Source organism: Aedes aegypti, chromosome 2 (genome assembly GCF_002204515.2).
Source record: "Aedes aegypti strain LVP_AGWG chromosome 2, AaegL5.0 Primary Assembly, whole genome shotgun sequence".
Taxonomy (NCBI): Eukaryota; Metazoa; Arthropoda; class Insecta; order Diptera; family Culicidae; genus Aedes; species Aedes aegypti.
Genome location: NC_035108.1, coordinates 157157902 through 157176932, shown reverse-complemented (window position 1 = coordinate 157176932; position 19031 = coordinate 157157902). Strand labels below are relative to the sequence as shown.

At 37.3% G+C, this 19031-nt stretch overlaps 1 protein-coding gene across 3 annotated transcripts; it reads left to right on the top strand.

Annotated features, from left to right (window-relative positions):
* The first annotated feature begins 3492 nt into the window (after window positions 1-3492).
* LOC5570785 lies at window positions 3493-18063 on the top strand. Of its 3 annotated transcripts, none has more exons than XM_001653244.2 (2): window positions 3493-3842; window positions 17053-18063. In XM_001653244.2, the coding sequence occupies exons 1-2, from the start codon at window positions 3707-3709 to the stop codon at window positions 17913-17915; spliced, it is 999 nt and encodes a 332-aa protein (XP_001653294.1). In that variant the 5' UTR covers window positions 3493-3706; the 3' UTR covers window positions 17916-18063. The 3 variants fall into 3 exon arrangements, with proteins under 3 accessions (XP_001653294.1, XP_021698599.1, XP_021698600.1); XM_021842907.1 differs by having other exon boundaries at window positions 3493-3853; XM_021842908.1 differs by lacking the exon at window positions 3493-3842 and adding an exon at window positions 9639-9742.
* Window positions 18064-19031: the final 968 nt, after the last annotated feature.

The window sequence follows — 19031 nt, the reverse complement described above, 5'->3', positions numbered from 1 at the left end:
GTCACCATAGAAGATGGTGTCTCCATCGATGTCGGTAGCCTGCGATGCTCAGATCAGTGTTTTAAGAGCACGTCCACGATTATTAACTGAGAGCTTTTTTTTTTAATTGAACATTTCTCGCATAATCTAAGATAACGCCCTAAAAGCCATTGGTAACCACGTGTGTAGCTTGTTGTTTCTGAGCAAATGAAAGAATAAGCACCCAAACCAACATCACGGGCAGGTAAAAAATGATCTTTTCTTCCCTACAGCGTTGGTCAATAGGGTCCTCAAGCCCTGTCCCAATTTTAGTGCCAAACGCTTAAGTTTAAGCCAATAACATATGTTTACTCAATTTTCTAATGTTTTCCGTTGGTTTGAGTCTAAAAACATTTATTTAGATTTTGTCACACCCCTTGGCTTAAACTCAAATTTTGGGTGCATTTTGTTTTCCGTGTCCCTTCCGAAATGTCAGATAGGAACAACCCCAGTGTTAAAACTAAAACCCCTGTGGTGTTCTTGTCGACTAAGCCAACGTCAAACATGATCTTAAGTGTCAAGGTTCATTTATGGACCCAATTTTTAAATTAAAGTTTAAACATGATATAGCCGTTATTTGAGCGAGAAAAATGGGGCGATATTCAAAACTGAAAAGGCAATAGATGGCTCTTTTTCAGTGGTAGTAAAAACGAAATCCTGAAGCAAAGAAAGCACCACGGAAGATGAACTAAACACAAAAAGTTATGTATTCACTTTACACTTGATTTCTAATCAATACTTTTTTGATCCAGTTTTCTAACTGCAAGTAATTAAAGTTTTTCATTATTTTCCATACGTTTTGACAGCTTCCGACTACCATTCTTCCATGCGCTAGTGTTGGAAGCTTGAGAAATTTGAGAATCCAGCGTAGCGCGATCAGTGGGAGGGATACAAACAACAGTGTCGTCGCTCGGCGGCCAGTGAAAGAAACTGAATGTTCGAAAGGTTGTTGCCTGTACTTTTTGCTGCTGGCGCCAACTGTTAGCGTTTAAGAACGAAATAAACAGTCATTACCCTATTGGTAAAGTAGTTGCAGTGAGATGCTCTTTCGTGTTATTAAATAAAAACAAGATTTCATAAAAAAATTTAGGACCCAATTACATGAAAATAAATTCAAATGCTCAGAAACAATGAGCTACACACATGGTTACCAATGGTTTTAGGGCGAGATCAGAAGTTATGCGAGATTTTTGCATTCGTATATCGTGTGGCAGGTACGACGACACTCTATGCCATGGGAAGTCTGTAGACTTTGCCGAACCTCGGCTAATTTTCACCGAGATCCGCACCACAGCCGAGTAGTCGGCAAACAAGTTTCCTGGGCTTATTCACACCCACCCCCTCGTAACACTTTTTGTATAAATATTTTACAAATTTTGTATGAGCCGTAACAATACGCGCACACCCACCCAACCCCTTCAGCGTTATGAAATTTGTGAATGGGCCCTATGGGATCTCAGAAAATAAAAGCCGAGTATTAGTTAATCGTGCTTCGTTACTATGCAATCAGATATGGGATCGTTCAAATATTACGTAACGCAACAGGGAGAGGGAGGAGGTATTTAAAATTGTTCATACACTCAGAAACACGGGTAGTCACAGAATTACTAAATTTTAGTAATTTATAACTACTTTCTGTAGGGAGGTCTGTAGCCTTGAGGTTACGCTTTCGCTTCATAAGCGAAAGGTCATGGGTTCGATTCCCAGCCCCTCCACAAAAAACCCGTCCAGCCACCAGAAGACGCCTCACGGAGGACCGTGCTTTCGGGTGCACATCCATCCTCCATCAGTATCAGATGGTGACTGAGACAAGCTGATCCTCTTCGCAGGCAACTAGCCTCACTAACAGCAGAGCTCTCTCCTACCTGCTCGGTGTGAGAGTAAAAGAGTAGGAGAGAGTGTACACTGAGAATAATCCCACTCTAGTTTTTATATGCTGCACACATAGATTTTTGCAATCAAGCTTTGCACATAAATTATATTGATATCGCAGATAGAACCAGGAAATCTATTACCCTTAATTTTTATGTGCAATGCAACTACAAGAGAAGGGTAGATGCAGTTTAATTTATATGATCTTGCATTTATATTTTATGTGCGTTCACAAATGGTAAACAAATGACGCACTTTTGAACTGTTTTGTTTTGTTTAGCCTTAGTTTTCGTTGTCGACCTGCTGTTCGAAATATTGCTTGCATCCGGGTGTGGGCCAGTTGTGGTTGTACTTAGCATTCGTTTCCCGAAACCTCCCGCTGGCCGCTAACCAGAAGAAAGATTTTTTTAGAGATTTTTTTTCAATGGTAAATGTGAACTTACAGCTTTATGAATATCCATGCGTCTATAATCGTTGCCATTTTAGACGATGTACTGCATCCACTTCCTGTTTATATGATTAAAGTTCATCAAATAACATTTTAAGTACAAGTTCTTTGGAAACTGAAAACCGATCAGTGGATTACCAAACATTTTTATTTTCTGTTAGTTGCAACGCGGTGATCCAAGTTCGTCCCACGTGTTAAAATATAACTGTACGCATTCAAATCTTAAATGTGTGACATTGGCATTACACTGCAGAGCATGTGGATAATATAAGAAGAGGCAGTAAATTTTATTGGAAGTTAATAGTATTCAAATGTTGCACATAGATCAAAGTTAGAGCCACTAGAAGTCGTTCTATCTGATCTTCGCACATAAAATGTAATGGAGATTTCATCTCAGTGTAGATGTAAATATAAATTAGTTAAAAATAGATCTGTATCGGTTAAGAAGCTACAGACCAACTGATTCCGGCACAGTAGTGGCCACGAGCACGGAGTGCCTTACAAAAAAAAAACTACTTTCTGTCTGCCTCTCTTTCATTCTGCAGGAAATTTTATTCCTATTTGTCAATTCGCCTGGCGAAATGACATTTAGTGTAGAAATTCACAGCAGAATGAAAGAGAGGCAGATATAAAATAGTCATTAATGCATGCAACCTAAAAAACTAAAGGGAATGAATAATGACCGATTAAACCATTATCTATGCAAATCGAAATTAGATTTTAGTTTAAGTGACAGAAAAGGAACGAAAATTATTTCAGTGAAAGATGGGTTACTGATGATTTATTTTCGAGTTTCAGTTCAGTGGTGATAGTCAGCTTCTGTCAAAGATTTTATAGCATGGCTAGAGTAAAAAGCTGGATATATTTTGCCCTATGAAAGGTGGAACGGTTATTGCAATACGAACGCTCAACTCGCCGCTTTTTGAAATCAGTTTTTAAGTGTGGCGCTGCATTCTTACGATGTTTGTGAACACAGCGCACTATTCATATATTAATCGCATATGGAGATTGAGAAAAAAAAATGCTTGTCCTTATTTCTACCGGATCCATAATACTTTGACCTTAATAAAGGTTACCAATGAGGCAGTGGTGCCATCTTCGCCGAAAACAAACTACGAACAGAAGGAAAACAGAAAGTGAAAATCGTCACGACAAACGTCAACCGGGATGGGACGAGATCATCATAACAAAAGTTGGAAACTTCTTGCGTGAACAGATTTGATTCGCGCAGATTTTATCCCGGATTCGCGATTTTAAACTAGTGTAGTGCTTAAAGTATTAAGTGGTTTCTTCATGCCGTTTCGCACAGATACTGTATTTGTTGTCGGCGAGGTGCAATCGACGTGATAATTACCTACTGGCTACGAGATGGTGATCTCCTTCGATTACGAACGCAATGGAATTGCGGACTTTTTCACCCAAACCGATCCCGAGGTGCGGAAAGTCACACTGACCATTGGAAATATCATCTCTAAAAATACTATCAAGGAGATTACGCTTGAAAGTGAGTACTAGGTAATAGTGGGCTTTCGAATGCACTATACCCGGTTTAGGGTTGATTGAATCTAAATTGGACCATTAATCCGCTTCTACGACCGGATGTTGCATCCTATCTTCTCTTGCTTATCGCTTATCTATTGCTACGCTGCAATTTAGACCGGCTCATATTGGCACTCTTATCATGGAAATCAGCTGATCGAGCGGAAAACTGATCAGAAAAGCATCATAGCCGATAGCCAATTAGTATATTGATTGGGACAGTTTTGACACGAAGTGCTAATTATACTATCCACTCGGAAAATTTATTGTTTAGGTACTACCAGTTCGTCATTCGTCGTCAATTTCTTATCGCAGCATGGTATTAGCGCCAAAGATGATTTATTACGCATGCGAAAGATATCTATCCACACACCCCTGTTTTTTGTTCGCATCAATCCAGAACCGCGGTGGTTCCCAAACCAAGCGACCACTTCATTGCATTTAACTATTCTATGTTGTCAATAAATAAATACAGTGACGAATAAAACTTTATTTCTGACGTTACGTCTCAACTGGGACAGAGCCTGCTCCTCAGCTCAGTGTTCATATTAGCACTTCCACAGTTATTATTTAACTGAGAGCTTTCTTTGCCAATTGAAAATTTTGGCATGTGTATATCGTGTTGCAGGTAGATACGAATACACTCTATGCCCTGGGAAGTTTAGAAAGTTTTCTTCACTCCTTTACAAAAAAGATCCTTGACCGACGAGATTCGAACCCTCAGCTTGGTCTTGACCGTTTACCGCTACAGCTATCTGCGCCTCTTAAGTAAAAAGAATTAGGAGAAACATATAACAATGAAGTATGTACTTAAAAATGCGAGACAAAAACAAAAGACCACTACCACTACAAAAAAGTGTTCTACCAAAAATTACAATACGGAATTCAATGCCAATCATATATCCTTGTAGAATATCCTTTATCTTCTAGCAGTATCATGACTGCGGTTTTCAAAAAAAAAAAAAAAAGTTTGGTGTCTACCCGTCTACAGAAATAAAATTCTCCGATATTTCCAGGGTTCAGGTTCAAGAAATACCTAATCAAACTTCAGATGGATACAAAATTGATAACAAATCATTTTAATTGAATAGTGTTTCAAGTTTAGTTTTTTTTAATGCATGTTGAAACTATTTCAATGGAATTACTGCGTACCTACTTTTGCGGAAAATGATCATTTACTATTAATTTTCTGCCCAGGTTCAGTGAAGAAGTCTCAAATGGTATCCATGGGCCGTTTGGATACCGAAGACATCTCGATGGTGTCTTAGGATTATCAGTTAATGTAAAATGAAAATCATATAATATTTGTGGCGTGATATAATCGAAAAGAAAAGCATGTTTAAACTGAGCAGTGATATAATAGAGAAACTACTGGTATTCGTTCAAACATTCGGATATTACTCCGAAGATTTTCTCAGATTAGGATACCTAGATGATTTTTTTTATTTGAGAGATTTGCAGAACAAGCCTAACTTTTCTCCTAAAATTCTTCATGAGTTTAATTAGGTATTGATTATTTCTCATGAAATCTCTTTGAGATTTTCCCTATGGAATTCATCGAAGAATTTTATAATGGAAATCTCAAGAATAGGTTAGCCTGGTTTTTCCAAATATAATCACAGAAATTAACTCAGAGATCATCAGGAATTCCTTTAGGAATATTTTATCCGTTGAGTCCTAGAGACATCTGGGGATTTTTTTTTATTTCCGTACGGGTTTGGGCCGAAAGGTCTCAGATTTTCATGAAACTTTTTCCACAGGCAGAGCTCATCAATATATGAATAAAAAAAAAATTGATAAAAATTCAGGGTCGCCTATTTTTCCGGAAAACTCAGTTGGATGTTTTTTGTTTTCCCCTGACACTACTTACTTTGAACAATCATAACTTAAGAACGAAGCATCATAGAAACAAAGTTTTTTTTATGAAAATGAAAGCAAATTTTCTCAGGAATAAAAAAAAGATTAACTGGAAAAAATTTTCCACAAAATTTTCCACCGTTGAGAAAATTCGTAAAGAAAAGCCGGAAAAACTATGCTCCAACTCGTGGAAAAGTTTCAAAAAATAGCGATTAAAGCTTATGAAATTATCTTCTCAAAAATATTTTTTTGAAAATTTTCCACGACCAAATAAGTGTCCCTGAATTTTTCTCAATTTTTTTTATTCATATATTAATGAGCCCTTCCTGTGGAAAATCTTCATGAAAATCTGAGACCCTTCGGCCCACTTTGTACGGGAATAAAAAAAAATCCCCATCTTCCAAAACTCCCGTTTGAAATTTCTTTAAAAATTCAACCAAAAAATTTAATTTTATTAATGCTTTGAGATTTTTCAAGGAAGTTTTTATATATTTGTCTAAGTATTCTTCCAGAATTTTTTATTCCAAGCACTCTCCATTAAAATATGAATGACATTTTCAAGAAATTTGAGAAAATGTACAACAAAAGTGTGAGGTGTTTTTAAAGCAAATTTTTAAAATATCCTCTGATGAAACTTGTGTAAGTTCTTGAGTAATCCTTGATGAATAAGAATTACTAGAAGTACTCATATACCCATGAGGAAATTTTAAAAGAATTTCCAGTTAAATTGTTAGGATGATTAAAAAAAAAACTAATCTGGATAATATTTCTGAAGGAATTCCTTAAAAAACATCGGACGGTTTTATTAGGAAAATATGTTGGATTTTTTTTTGGGAAATATGCTACAGTATTAATTAGTATGGAACCTTGTTTTTTTTTTGTAGATTCCATGGGATTTTTTTGAGAAAATTTATGAGAAACGTTTGGAAGAACTGTAGTTGCAACCAGTGTTGGGAATGGTAATAGTAGTAGGCTTGAATTTCGAGATAAACTAACATGGCTCTATGTAGTTCCGGGTCATTTGGCCAAATGACGTTTGACCGAAAGGGTCAATTGGATGAACACCGTTTGATTAAAAAAAGGAGTAAACTAAAGTAACGTGCTCCGAAGATACATTGCATAAGACAAATCATGCTTAAAGAAGGACAATTAATCCTTGATATAAAGATAGCTGTCTTTGAAAAATAACCAGTGTGGCAGTGCTAAATTGAAAGAATATACTTTTTATGACAGAAGGCGAAATCTCTAATAAAAATGTTATCGTATATCACATTAGTACTCACTTTAAAGACAGAAAAAATGTGTTTTTAAGGAGACTCTTGATGAACGGAGGACTTAAATAAAGTAAAATTGTCAGTTAAAACATAAGCGAAATTTTGTCTCAAAATAGCTTATTTTTAAATAAAAAAAGATAAATTATAAAAAAAAACAGTAGGGTTCATCATTGATCAAAAATACATCCTACATATCAGCGTTGTTGCTATGTGATTAATTTTAAGTTCGTAATTTGGTCAAATGGTATAATTGCTGGTCACCATTCAAAATACAGTCAACTCCCTCTTACACGATATCGAGTTAGATCCGAGATGAACCTGCCTTGGGCTGCAAATCTCGTTAATAAAGATAATAATAATAATCGAGATAGAAAACCATAGTAAGTGCTGGTTTCCATTACTAGCTGCGATTGATTGCAGTTATACTGGTTTTGTGTTCTTTGACTCGATAGCTCCCTAACTCGATGGTCTTTTCAGTATCGAGTTATGGAGAATTGACTTTAATATTCTATAATTTAAGAAAAGCGGTAACCGCGATATGATATACACGGATCCGCAAATCAACCCAACTTTGACTTCTTTTGATGCAATTCGGCTCTTCCGTGGGATAACCCAAATTTGGGTTAACTGATATATACCTATCATTAGGTTGTTTCCAGTTGACAGCGGCAAAACAAACTACTCAGTGCAAAAAAAATCTACCCAGCGTTAGCTTTCGAAGTCTCCGTGATGGGTTTAAACAACTTAACGTTAGGTAAACTCGAATGAATCCAAATTTGGCTTATTCCATTGAACTTCGACGCTGGGTCGGTGCGTCTCTCTCTGTTTTTAACAACATTGCTGTTGCGAGAGAAGCAAAACAACCCAACCGTGGGTTTTTGTATAGTTATGGAGTAATTGATTGTACCTTATCAACATCACAAATAGCATAACGTCTATCCTGATTCGTCATATAAATAATATAGAAATAATATATATAAAAATGACGAAACTTTAAGATGATATTCTCGGATCTCTACAAAGATTACAAATCTAAAAACATTTTACAAGGAAGTAGTCATTGATTTGAAGCATGTTGTAAATGGGTTGACCGGTACTAAGCTCTTCGTTATTTTTTATGTATATTACATCATATCTACAGAACATGACCAGCACAATGATTCCAGTATTTTGAATTTTAATTTATCCGTTCATTCTTCGAGACCTTTTTCGAACACTGCTTCAGGCAACCGCATCTCTGAAGCTTAACCCTGTGGGAAGAAAGACGTGTTTTCGCCGTGAGTGGACGTTGTATCTCCTTCTTCCGACTTCCTGTAACTGGATCGGCGGGATCAGCGAAGCAGCTACTATTGGAATCATCTCCTATTGGAACACGCAATCTATCCTTGTTTTTCTATTTGGGATCCTGCGAAAAGCTGTATAGACGGTCATTTTCTTCGTCGGAATAGGGTCCTAAAGGCCTGTCCCAATTTTAATGCCAAACGCTTAAGTTTAGATCAAAAACACATGTTTACTCAATTTTTCAATGTTTTTCTTTTGTTTAAGTTCAAGAAACATTTTTTTGGATTTTGTCACACTCCTTGGCTTAAACTCAAATTTTGGGTGTATTTTGCTTTCCGTGTCCCTTCCGAAATGTCAGATAGGAACAACCCCAGTGTTAAAACTAAAAGCCCTGTGGTGTTTTTGTTGATTAAGCGAACGTCAAACATGGTGAAAAGTGTCAAGGTTCATTTATGGACCCAATTTTTAAATTAAAGTTTAAATATGATGTAGCCGTTATTTGAGCGGAAAAAAATGCTAAAATAGTTGCAATAACATGCGCTTTTGTGTCATTAAATAAAAACAAGCTTTCATTAAACATTTTAGGACCCAATTCTCGTCGATTTCGTAGGATTGGATCAATTGAAGACCAAAGGTCATCTTGACTGTCCAGGGATGACAACACGGGAAAACTGACATCATGATGTTTGGACTTTGAGCGAACACCATGCTGCAGCATCACAGCAGGCAGTGAGACTCGTATGCGATTATTGTCCAATGAAATCGTAAAAATAACTGCACAATTGTATCGTTGCAGAAATTATCGGAAACATATAAAAAAAATCAGTTTTTTTAGTGTAAATCATATAACAATGGATGTTTTATGGTCTTGTTGGGATGTTTATAATCTAAGTTTCAAAATATTTGTAATATTGATATAAATGCAGCTAAACATAAAGGCGATTTCTCGGTTCGGCGTATTTGCGAATGTTACTGTTGTTACGACGAGCGACGACTAATGAGAGTACACGAATGACGCGGAGCGGACGGATATTTGCGGAATAAAACGCGTCGTACTACAACTGGAAATGGACTGTATTATTGTTATTTTAAGAGTGAAAATTAAACATGTGCTCTTCAAGTCAGAAGTAGTTCAAGAATGTCGACACTGAAGAAGTCTGTAAGTCGCAGACGAAATAGGCCTATCTGTCAGGATAAGCAACACATATTAGAGTTTAAAGGTATTTGCTCACCTTAGTGTTATTTTTTTTTTTTTTTTTTTTTGCAAAAAGTGAAGTGTTAAAGTTTATTTGTAGTTTTAAACATACTCTAATAATCCCTCCCAAAGTTTAATATAAAAAAGTGTAGTTCAAGAATGATTTTTTTTTTCTCTTGGTTGCGTCAACGATGAGTGGATCCATCACCAACAGCACGGGTGTCCTATGGTACTCGCACGTCGACCATCAGTGAGTTGGTAAGTGAACACGAACAACTGTTATACAGTTAACGGCAGTACTGTAGAGTAAATTTGAGGATTTTTCCCAATCCTGGTTGTTTCGACATTTCAAATTAAAAGTTGCTGGGATTCCAGATTACTTTCGCAAAATCAGTTTCCCAGTTTTTTTTAATTTAGAATAATTTAAAAAAATCGTGCACGAAGATATATGAATCCTTTACTGATCAAATTTAGAAATATTCGTTAAATACAATCATGTCTTGTGAAGTCGATAAAATTTTATACCCGTAAAGATCCTCACTGAACAGCTCAAGCAGCGTTTTGATAGTGGCGCAGCCGAAATGTTTTTGGGAGTTTTGACGCGTTATGAACACATTTTACTGCCTCAAAGAAATTTCCGTGATTGTTATCGAATTTTCCTGAGAATTACAATTTTTTTTTTTGCAAGGTTCAATAAAATTCCCTGATATTTACAGGTTTTTCCTGATAGCTCAAGTAACATTAATAGCTGAACAACCGTTTATTCAGCTAAAATCTGCTTGAGAGTAATTTGTTCAGTCCTTATTCCACCAAAATGTTTGTTGGGAGTAGACACCCTGAATTATGCGTTTTCTCTATTATAAAACTATTCTAAGTTTCAAAAGTTTTGTTCTGTCTAAAGATTGTTTATTACTTTATTTTTGAACATTAAACACAACGTTAAAGCAATTTTTTTATTTATAATGTCGTCGTAAGCCCTACTTTAAGACTTCTGCGTAGTAGTACTGGCTTGCAATTTTATATATTTAGTAGAAACATTTCTTGCAAATGATAGAAACAAAATTCATTACCCGTGTCTTCCAAAAAGTATTCTATGATCTCCGTAACTACTATTTTATTAGACTAAAATGCTCAACTTAGGCATGCTGTAACTTTGTTTCCCTATGAGCAATCACCAGGAAATTTTGGAAATGAACTACATATATACTCCCCAAGTTCATTGTTACAAAATTTGCATGAAATGTTCAATATCTTCCACAACGAAACTGAAACACACATACTGAGAAGGATGATTGAATTGGGTTGTTTGGCGATGAAAAAGTTACAGGTTTTTGTAGCTTGGTCGAAAGAGCACATTTTTCTGATTATACCATAATTTTATTGCGCTATCTCAATATCTCAATTGTGTTATTATAAACGATCAATTAGGATTTCAATCTGCAGGCTTAGGGGCCTTCGTTAGCTGAGTTGTTAGAGTCCGCGGCTACAATGCAAAGCCATACTTAAGGTGTCTGGGTTCGATTCCCGGTCGGTTAAGGATTTTTTCGTAATGGAAATTTCCTTGACTTCCCTGGGCATAGAGTATAATTAATCGTAACTGCCACACGATATACGAATGCAAAAATGACAACTTTGGCAATAGAAAGCTCTCAGTTAATAACTGTGGAAGTGCTCATAAGAACACTAAGCTGAGAAGCCGGCTCTGTCCCAGTGAGGACGTTAATGTCAAGAAGAAGAAGAAGAATTTGTAGGTTCAATTACATTTCAATGTTCATAATGACAGCTCGTCCTGTAGTAAAATTTAGCGAGGGGTGATTCAAAAGCGATTTCCATATTAACTTCAAACGTGTTTTAAAAATAGTTCCAGGGCACGTTAAATTATGAAACTTTGAGTTCTGGCTCCATTTTTAACGTTGAATCAGAAAATAAAAAACACTGGATACCCCTAAAATGCCAAAAAATATCTTCCTCCAGAATAGATGCTTGTGACCCTCCTCTATACAGTTTGGAACCACTGCATTTGGACGAACAGGTTTTGGTTTATTTTTTTTATTTATGGCATGTGAAGATGTTTAATGACGTCACTGACGACGGCTTGAACCACAAGAAACCGGTTCAACAAGAAGCGCTACAGTGTACCGTAAAGTTATCAGGTTTCGCAAACTGTCAGTCATTTGCGTAGTACTGTCCAGCACCTAATGAGACATTATGCTAAAATATTAAATTTATGTCCAGACAACTACACAATAGGGTAAAGAACTGTTTGGCTATCTCAATGATTGATATTGGCATCGGATTTTTTGTCGGTCGCATTGTCAGACTAGTCCAAAATATTTTTCGCGTCGTATCAGCGCCAAATAAAATTCAATTTAGTCTAAGTAGCGAAAATACATACCGTGAAATGGGGCGTTAAGGGATGCAATTAAAAATCCAACTCATATTAAAAAAATTCTAGAAGCTGCGTAGAACAACTGTATGAATAACCTATCACATGTAAGGATAATTTTAACAAGTTATAATATTTAGATTGGGAATGTGGTGAACTTTCTCTGTAAATAAAGCACTACACATGCAATACCCAGTGGCAGACAAAAAAATAAAGAAAATTATTCCTTTATGGAGCGGAAATCTAAGGCTTCTTCTATAGTAGGGACGTTCCGATATATCGAATCATTTTGACCAACCGATTCCTTTTTGCTGTTCGTCAACGTTCACGTTAATGTTTCTGCGTCATGAAACATTTTCTGCCAATAGTTCAATGTATGAAGATTATCATAGTGATAAAAAAATGTTGGAAAACATTATTTTACTTTTGGTTTTCCGTATGACTTTCTTCCGATATTTTTTTCTGTTTCGATATATCGAAAGAAAAAAAATATCGAAAGGATTCCAAAACACAAAGTTCTATATTGTTGCGAAGGTGTTAATTATTTTAATGCTTTTTAACGTTTATGATGATCATTATTTATTACTTTAATGGATTGAAATATTAGTTTTGCCAAAAATATCGTTTGAGAGGTCACTAGGAACTAGTTGATGAAACTGATTCGATATATCGGAACGTCCCTACTCTATAGCTGGGTGCTTCGGACAGACTCGATACGCTTGTCAAACGGGAGCCTGATTGCTGGAGCCAAACATTTGAAATTGAGGTTATGTTTGTTTCGGATGAATGACTAAGGAGAGTCAGAGTATTGCATTCTATCAAAATTAAAACCCAAAAAAGTTTTTATTTATTTTTTCATATTTTACTAGTATAATTTGAAAATCGATTTTTCTTACATTTATGATTCATTGATTTGTCTTTATAATTTATGGTTATCACGTTCAACATCATACAACCATACTGTCAACCGGTTGTCGAATTCTGATTTGCGTGTTTTTATCGAAGCGTAATGCTTCAAAGATTCATGTTCAGTGATATCATTACTCCGAACAAAAGAAGATGAGCATAAACTCTGATTCAATGTCTTCGCTTTTGTCTAGTTATTATCATAAAATTCTAGCCACTTCGAGCGGAAAATAAAATCTGTCGGGAAACGATAGGAACTCACACGATCCTTGCCGTTGTTCCTTCGGCAACCGAGCATCATATTGTAATCAACAAGTTAATTATGGGTAAAAATAGAATAGATAGACAAAGATCAACTTCCTAAAGATTTTCATATGACCATATTCATATTTCACATGAAGTCGATCAAGTCCAATGTAAACAAACTTTGAGAAAGTCATGGGTGTTTGAACAAATTCAAGCTCTTTAGAGAGAGATCGGAGAGCAACATTTTGAGAGCAGAGAACTTTGAATGACGTTTGAGGGACTAATGCGACAAACACAATTCGTCACAAGAAATATGTTTCAAGATTTGCTTGAACATAAAAGGGGCTTCAGTTCGCAGGACCCAGCTCTATAGCACAATGCGTTTAAGGTGAAACATCTCGGAATCCAAAGATGGACGCTACAATGGCCGGCTTGTGACCCTACCCACGTTTTCAAAGGCACTTATCTGGAGAAATGATTTGCAAACGTTTATGATCTTATTTAAAGCTTTCTGCTAGTGCACAAAGCTAAAATAAAAAGTTCACTGTTGTTGGATTCTTCCTTCGCGAGATTTGTGCCTTTGAAGTTATAGTGCAATCTAAAAAATTGATTCCAAAGTGTTTCACCTAAATGCCTGACAACACTAAACACATCGTCAGGAAGCCTAAAAAGTTTGTCAAAATGATCCGTGATTGACCGGAATAATCAAAATTGCACAGGGAATCAACACATGTAGCTTATGAGTAGATTCACTTCTTCTTCTTCTTCATAGCATTACGTCCTAACTGGGACAGAGCCTGCTTATCAGCTTAGTGTTCTTATGAGCACCTCCACAGTTATTAACTGAGAGCTTTATTTGCCAAAATTACCATTTTCGCATCCGTATATCGTGTGGCAAGTACGACGATATTCTATGCCCAGGGAAATCAAGGAAATTTACATTACGAAAAGATCCTGGACTGACCGGGAATTGAACCCAGACATCTTCAGCATGGCTTTGCTTGATAGCCGCGGACTCTAACCACTCAGCTAAGAAAGGCCCCTAGTAGATTCACATTAATACGTTTTTATCTGGATTTCCCTACTAGTATCACCAAATTCCGAGATTAATCATTTTTAGTGATATTCAGTGACTTACAGAATAGACCTACAATACATTGCAGTTTTATTTCACGGAACAAGCTAAAAGTATATTGAAATATATTACGGCGTAAATCGAATGAGCTTGAGCTTGGTTGGCCGCCCGTGGTTGCTACTCCAATATCGCCAGATCAGCTGCACTTACACTAGGAACCAACCAGATGACTGCTTTGGACTAACAGACACCCTCAGTGTATAAGTGCTGGTGATCTTCTATTTCTAGAAATAATGGCGCCTGCCACGTCAGAATGCAGACCAATGAGGGGAAGGAGGAGGAATTGATGATGCATTAAACTGGCTCCTTCAGTAGACCGGATATACCCCTGCATCTACGCCAGTTTATGCGGGAAAGATTAGGGGTGGTAATTGTATGGCAGAGAGGCTTGCTGTTTGGTTAGCAGGCTGCCTATGTATCAGGCGTAAGGGAAGGCGTGCTATAATGATGGAAGAATTGAAGCGTAGGGGAAGGGATTTCTTGTCCGTCTCTGGTTCTAGCAAATCCTATGAGCTACGATAGATCATCTGTGATATATTAAGAGTGGGAGATGGAGGCAAGTGAAAGATACATCTACAAAGTACGAGGAAAGGGACGGGCCTAAGATTGAACCCATGATCTTCTGCTTATCAAGCAGAAGTGGTAGCCATTGGACCAGCAACCCCACAAATATTAAAAATTTAACCCGAATTAATTTTTCAGCTCAATAATCACGTAGTCCTCTTTCGCAACGCGCACTTCTTTTGGAAGAATTAGATGCCCGAAAGAGGTGCGCTTTGCGAAAGAGGACCAGCGATTATTCACCCTCATTCTTGTCTACGGCGGATCCAACTTTCGATCGAATCCTATTCGTTCGAATCCACAGCCTATTTGATTTTGCTGGCGTAAACGGGAATGCAGAACGGTTTTCGATCGAAAGAGCGTTTGAACTGTTTACGTTAGAATAGGGGTGATTGAATTGAAATCGAATTCAGGTTAACTTCTGCGTCCATGAGTCCTCTCGTGGTGTAGGGGTAACGCGCCCTAGGGCGAACAGCACTGGGGCAAATGGACTATCGAAATTCATAGGAATCCATATGGAAATCCGCCACAAGAAATCGGCTTGAAATTCGTAAATTTGCCTTATGGGGAAGATGAATCGAAGCCAAACCTCAAATTTTCAAGAGCATAAATCTAGAGAACCACACATCCGTTTAAGCTGAAAACTTAATCGTTTGATCACTAGCTTCTTCTTCTTCTTTCTGGCGTTACGTCCCAACTAGGACAAAGCCTGCTTCTCAGATTAGTGTTCTTATGAACACTTCCACAGTTATTAACTGAGAGCTTTCTTTGCCATTTTTGCATATGTATATCGACCATGACCATTTTTGCATATGTATATCGTGTGGCAGGTACGAAGATACTCTATGCCCTGGGAATCGAGAAAATATCCTTTTACGAGAAGATCCTCGACCAGCGGGATTCGAACCCACGACCCTCAGCATGGTCATGCTGAATAGCTGCGCGTATACCGCTACGGCTATCTGGGTCCCTGTCACTAGCTGGAAGTGACCAATCGATTAAGTTTTCAGCTCAAACGGGTGTTTGGTTCTCCAGATTTTTGCTCTAGAAAATTTGAAATTTGACTTCGATTCATCTTCACCTTATAAAACCAAAATTTATAAACAAAAATAGTTTTCGCGGCAACCTGGAATCAAACCAAGGGCCTTGCGATCGATAGACCTGTGCGTACACCATGCGCCTATCGACGCCTTGATGAAGAATTTCATCAAGAATTTACGGTTTAAACTTCCACTCGACTGGTTAGCCGTAAAACCGGTAAATGATAATTAAAATAAAAAGATAGTTGTGTTTAAAATAGAAGTAGTGAGGCCCGATTTTCATGCAAAAGGTTCAAATTTGAAGTGATGTAGCTTATATGGCAAAAGAGATCAAATTTCAACAATAATGGGGACTATGCACCCGAAACTAAAATTAATCACTTATCTCGATGCATGCGAAATTTCTTGCACTTCAGGGTCAAGAAGAGCATTTTTATTTGACCGCGAAGAAAACCGTTAATTTTTCACAGGATTTAATTCTTCTATGTTTTAAGTCCTCTACATTTCAAAACTGTGAAAAAATCAATTCTTATCTTGCAATCGCTACTGTTCTGAATACGAACGGTAGACAGTTGAAAAGAAATGTCAATTCAAATGGAGCACACTGTAGAAAATGACTTGACCATTTCTTCCGCAGAAATTTTTACTTTTCTTGAGCGGAACAGCATACTTAGCTTAAACTACAAATATACTCAATTCTATCATCACAAAACATTAAATTTTTTAAGTCACCTGATAAAATGTTGAACACCAGATGGAATCGCTCAAAAATAGTAGGGAGCCTTATCCATTTCTTGGCACTTTTGATTCACTTCGGCAGTGGGGTTTTTTGAAAGATACAGAGTTAATTTTTGGCCATAATATGCGTCGTACTACTTATAGCAAAATTTCAGACGATTCGGTCGAGAAAAACCCCCCATGCCAAAGTTAATTATGGGAGTGCCCAAGTGGTTCTGCACCCTATGTAGTTTTTGTTAAAAAAAATTGTTGTAGCATACATTTGTAGCATATACATTTGTAAATAGACTGGTTGGAAATTGTTAAAATGATCATCAAACGAAAAATTCAACACTCAAATTACATTAGCAGTTAAAATTATTAAAACTATTTCTTTTTGAGTGGTTTTACCCACTGCCAAACAATCTTACGTCGTAATAGGGTATCCTCGCTATTTTTCTAGATATTTATATATACTAAATTTCTGTCACTAATCCACATGGTGTTTTCTTTCTAATAATTTACACAAGCACAGTCTTAAAGAAGTCTAATTTCATTTTTTATTTCTTTTTTTCAGAATCTTTAAATGTTATGCTGGATAACTGCCGCGATGCCGCTACCCTGCTCTCGAAGAACATCGTAAAACCCGAATTCATCTACCGATATCTGCAGAACTACAACATACAGCTCCCACCGGAGAGTACAAAAGCCAGTTTGATAAAGCAGTGCCTTAACTTTTGGCGAGTCAAATATGGAGCACCAGCTGGAAGCACGCCAAGCTCCGATCCACAGACGATTGTTCTTCCGTCCACCTCAGCAGAATCGAGCTCTTCCAATAGTACTATGCAAAATCTCGTAGCCACCGGTGGGCCTATGGGAAACCAAACGAATGGCCCTGGGTACGACACGACAGATCCGGGACAAGAGCAATATCCTGTCAATTTACTGGCACTGGACTACACCACATGGTTTTATCTCAAATGGAATCGTAACTCGCTGGATGAGAGCGCATTCTGGTCCGATGCTATGTGTTCAGTAATGCTCGAAATAAGCGAAAGTCAGCAAGGAGTCGAGGAAGTTCGGGGACATAGGGATATCATGAATCTAATTTTGAGCCTCAAGTTTCAGTACAGTTTCCAATTGGTGCCCAACATCATGTTCGATGGTTGCCAGGGTCGAATATCGGATAATGGCGTACTGGTGCTGACGGTGGGAGTAGTTTACAACGACCGAAGAGGACTGGACAATCGGTTGACGACCTTGGGAGAGTTTGAGAGCATGATCGGACTGCGCAGAGATCCCCTCGAGAACAATAACTGGAAGATTACTATGTACAAGCTCTACATACGGTATAAACCTGTGGACAATTTACCTGCCTTATCGAACAGCAAAATGCTTACCGAGTGCCTGTTGATACCACTTACGTTGGATAGTGTTTGAGTGCCATTGGGAGGGATGTGTGCATTGCTACTAAAGGATTATTATATGTGGTGATGCGTTTTCTTAAATGTCGAACTAATGAATATTTTGTATGATGAATAGTCGACAATAAACATTGTTACATGAAAAGTTTAAAATGTGAGTATTTGTCAACGTGGAACAATCCGAATTTTTCTAATTGTCAATCATAATGATTGGTAGTGAATCGATTGCTATCGGAAAACATAATTCTCGCTAAACATTACTAAAGGACCTATGTACAAATGAGAGATTCTCTCCTCTCTCGCTCTTTTTCAATTATAACAGTGGAATACTAAAGTTTTTGGGAAGTTTTTCACTATAGATCGAAAGGCAATTTCCTTGGCTAGCGTTTCATACAAAAAACGCAACAGAGGAGGTTAATGTGACTCAGTTATTGATTAAAGAGAAAGTAAACAAAGAGAGCCTCTCAATGTTAGATAGGTCCTTTAGAAAAGTTGAGCGAGAATTGTCTTAAGTCTTCAACAGTGGTTAGTGGTTAGAACACACGCCTCTCACGCCGAGGACTTGGGATGGGATCCCATCCCCATTATGACGTAAAATTTAAAGTGACATTTTTTTCGGAAAGAAAGTAAAGCCGTTGGTCCCGAGATTTTTAGCCCAGGACTTAAAATCTCGTTAATAAAGAGAAAAATACAGAAACATTCCCAAAAGATGGGGACGGACCTGGTGTAGTGGTTATAACACTCGCCTCTCACGCCGAGGACCTGGGATCGAATCCCATCCCCGACATAGTCACTTATGACGTAAAAAGTTATAGTGACGACTTCCTTCGGAAGGGAAGTAAAGCCGTTGGTCCCGAGATGAACTAGCCTAGGGCTAAAAATCTCGTTAATAAAGTCAAGCCAACCAACCAACCCAAAAGAATCCCAGTAAAATTTCTGGAAGAATCTTTATACCTAAGTCGCTACAGTTTTTGTATGAGGACAGATGGTACAATATAAAAATTTTAGGCATGAGCTCGCTTTAAGCATTCAAGTCACATTGGGGCTGCCAAACTCCAGATCGTTAGATTTGAGTAAATTTGATATGAATATTTATTGGTGAATATATAATATCACCACATTTTCATTTCGT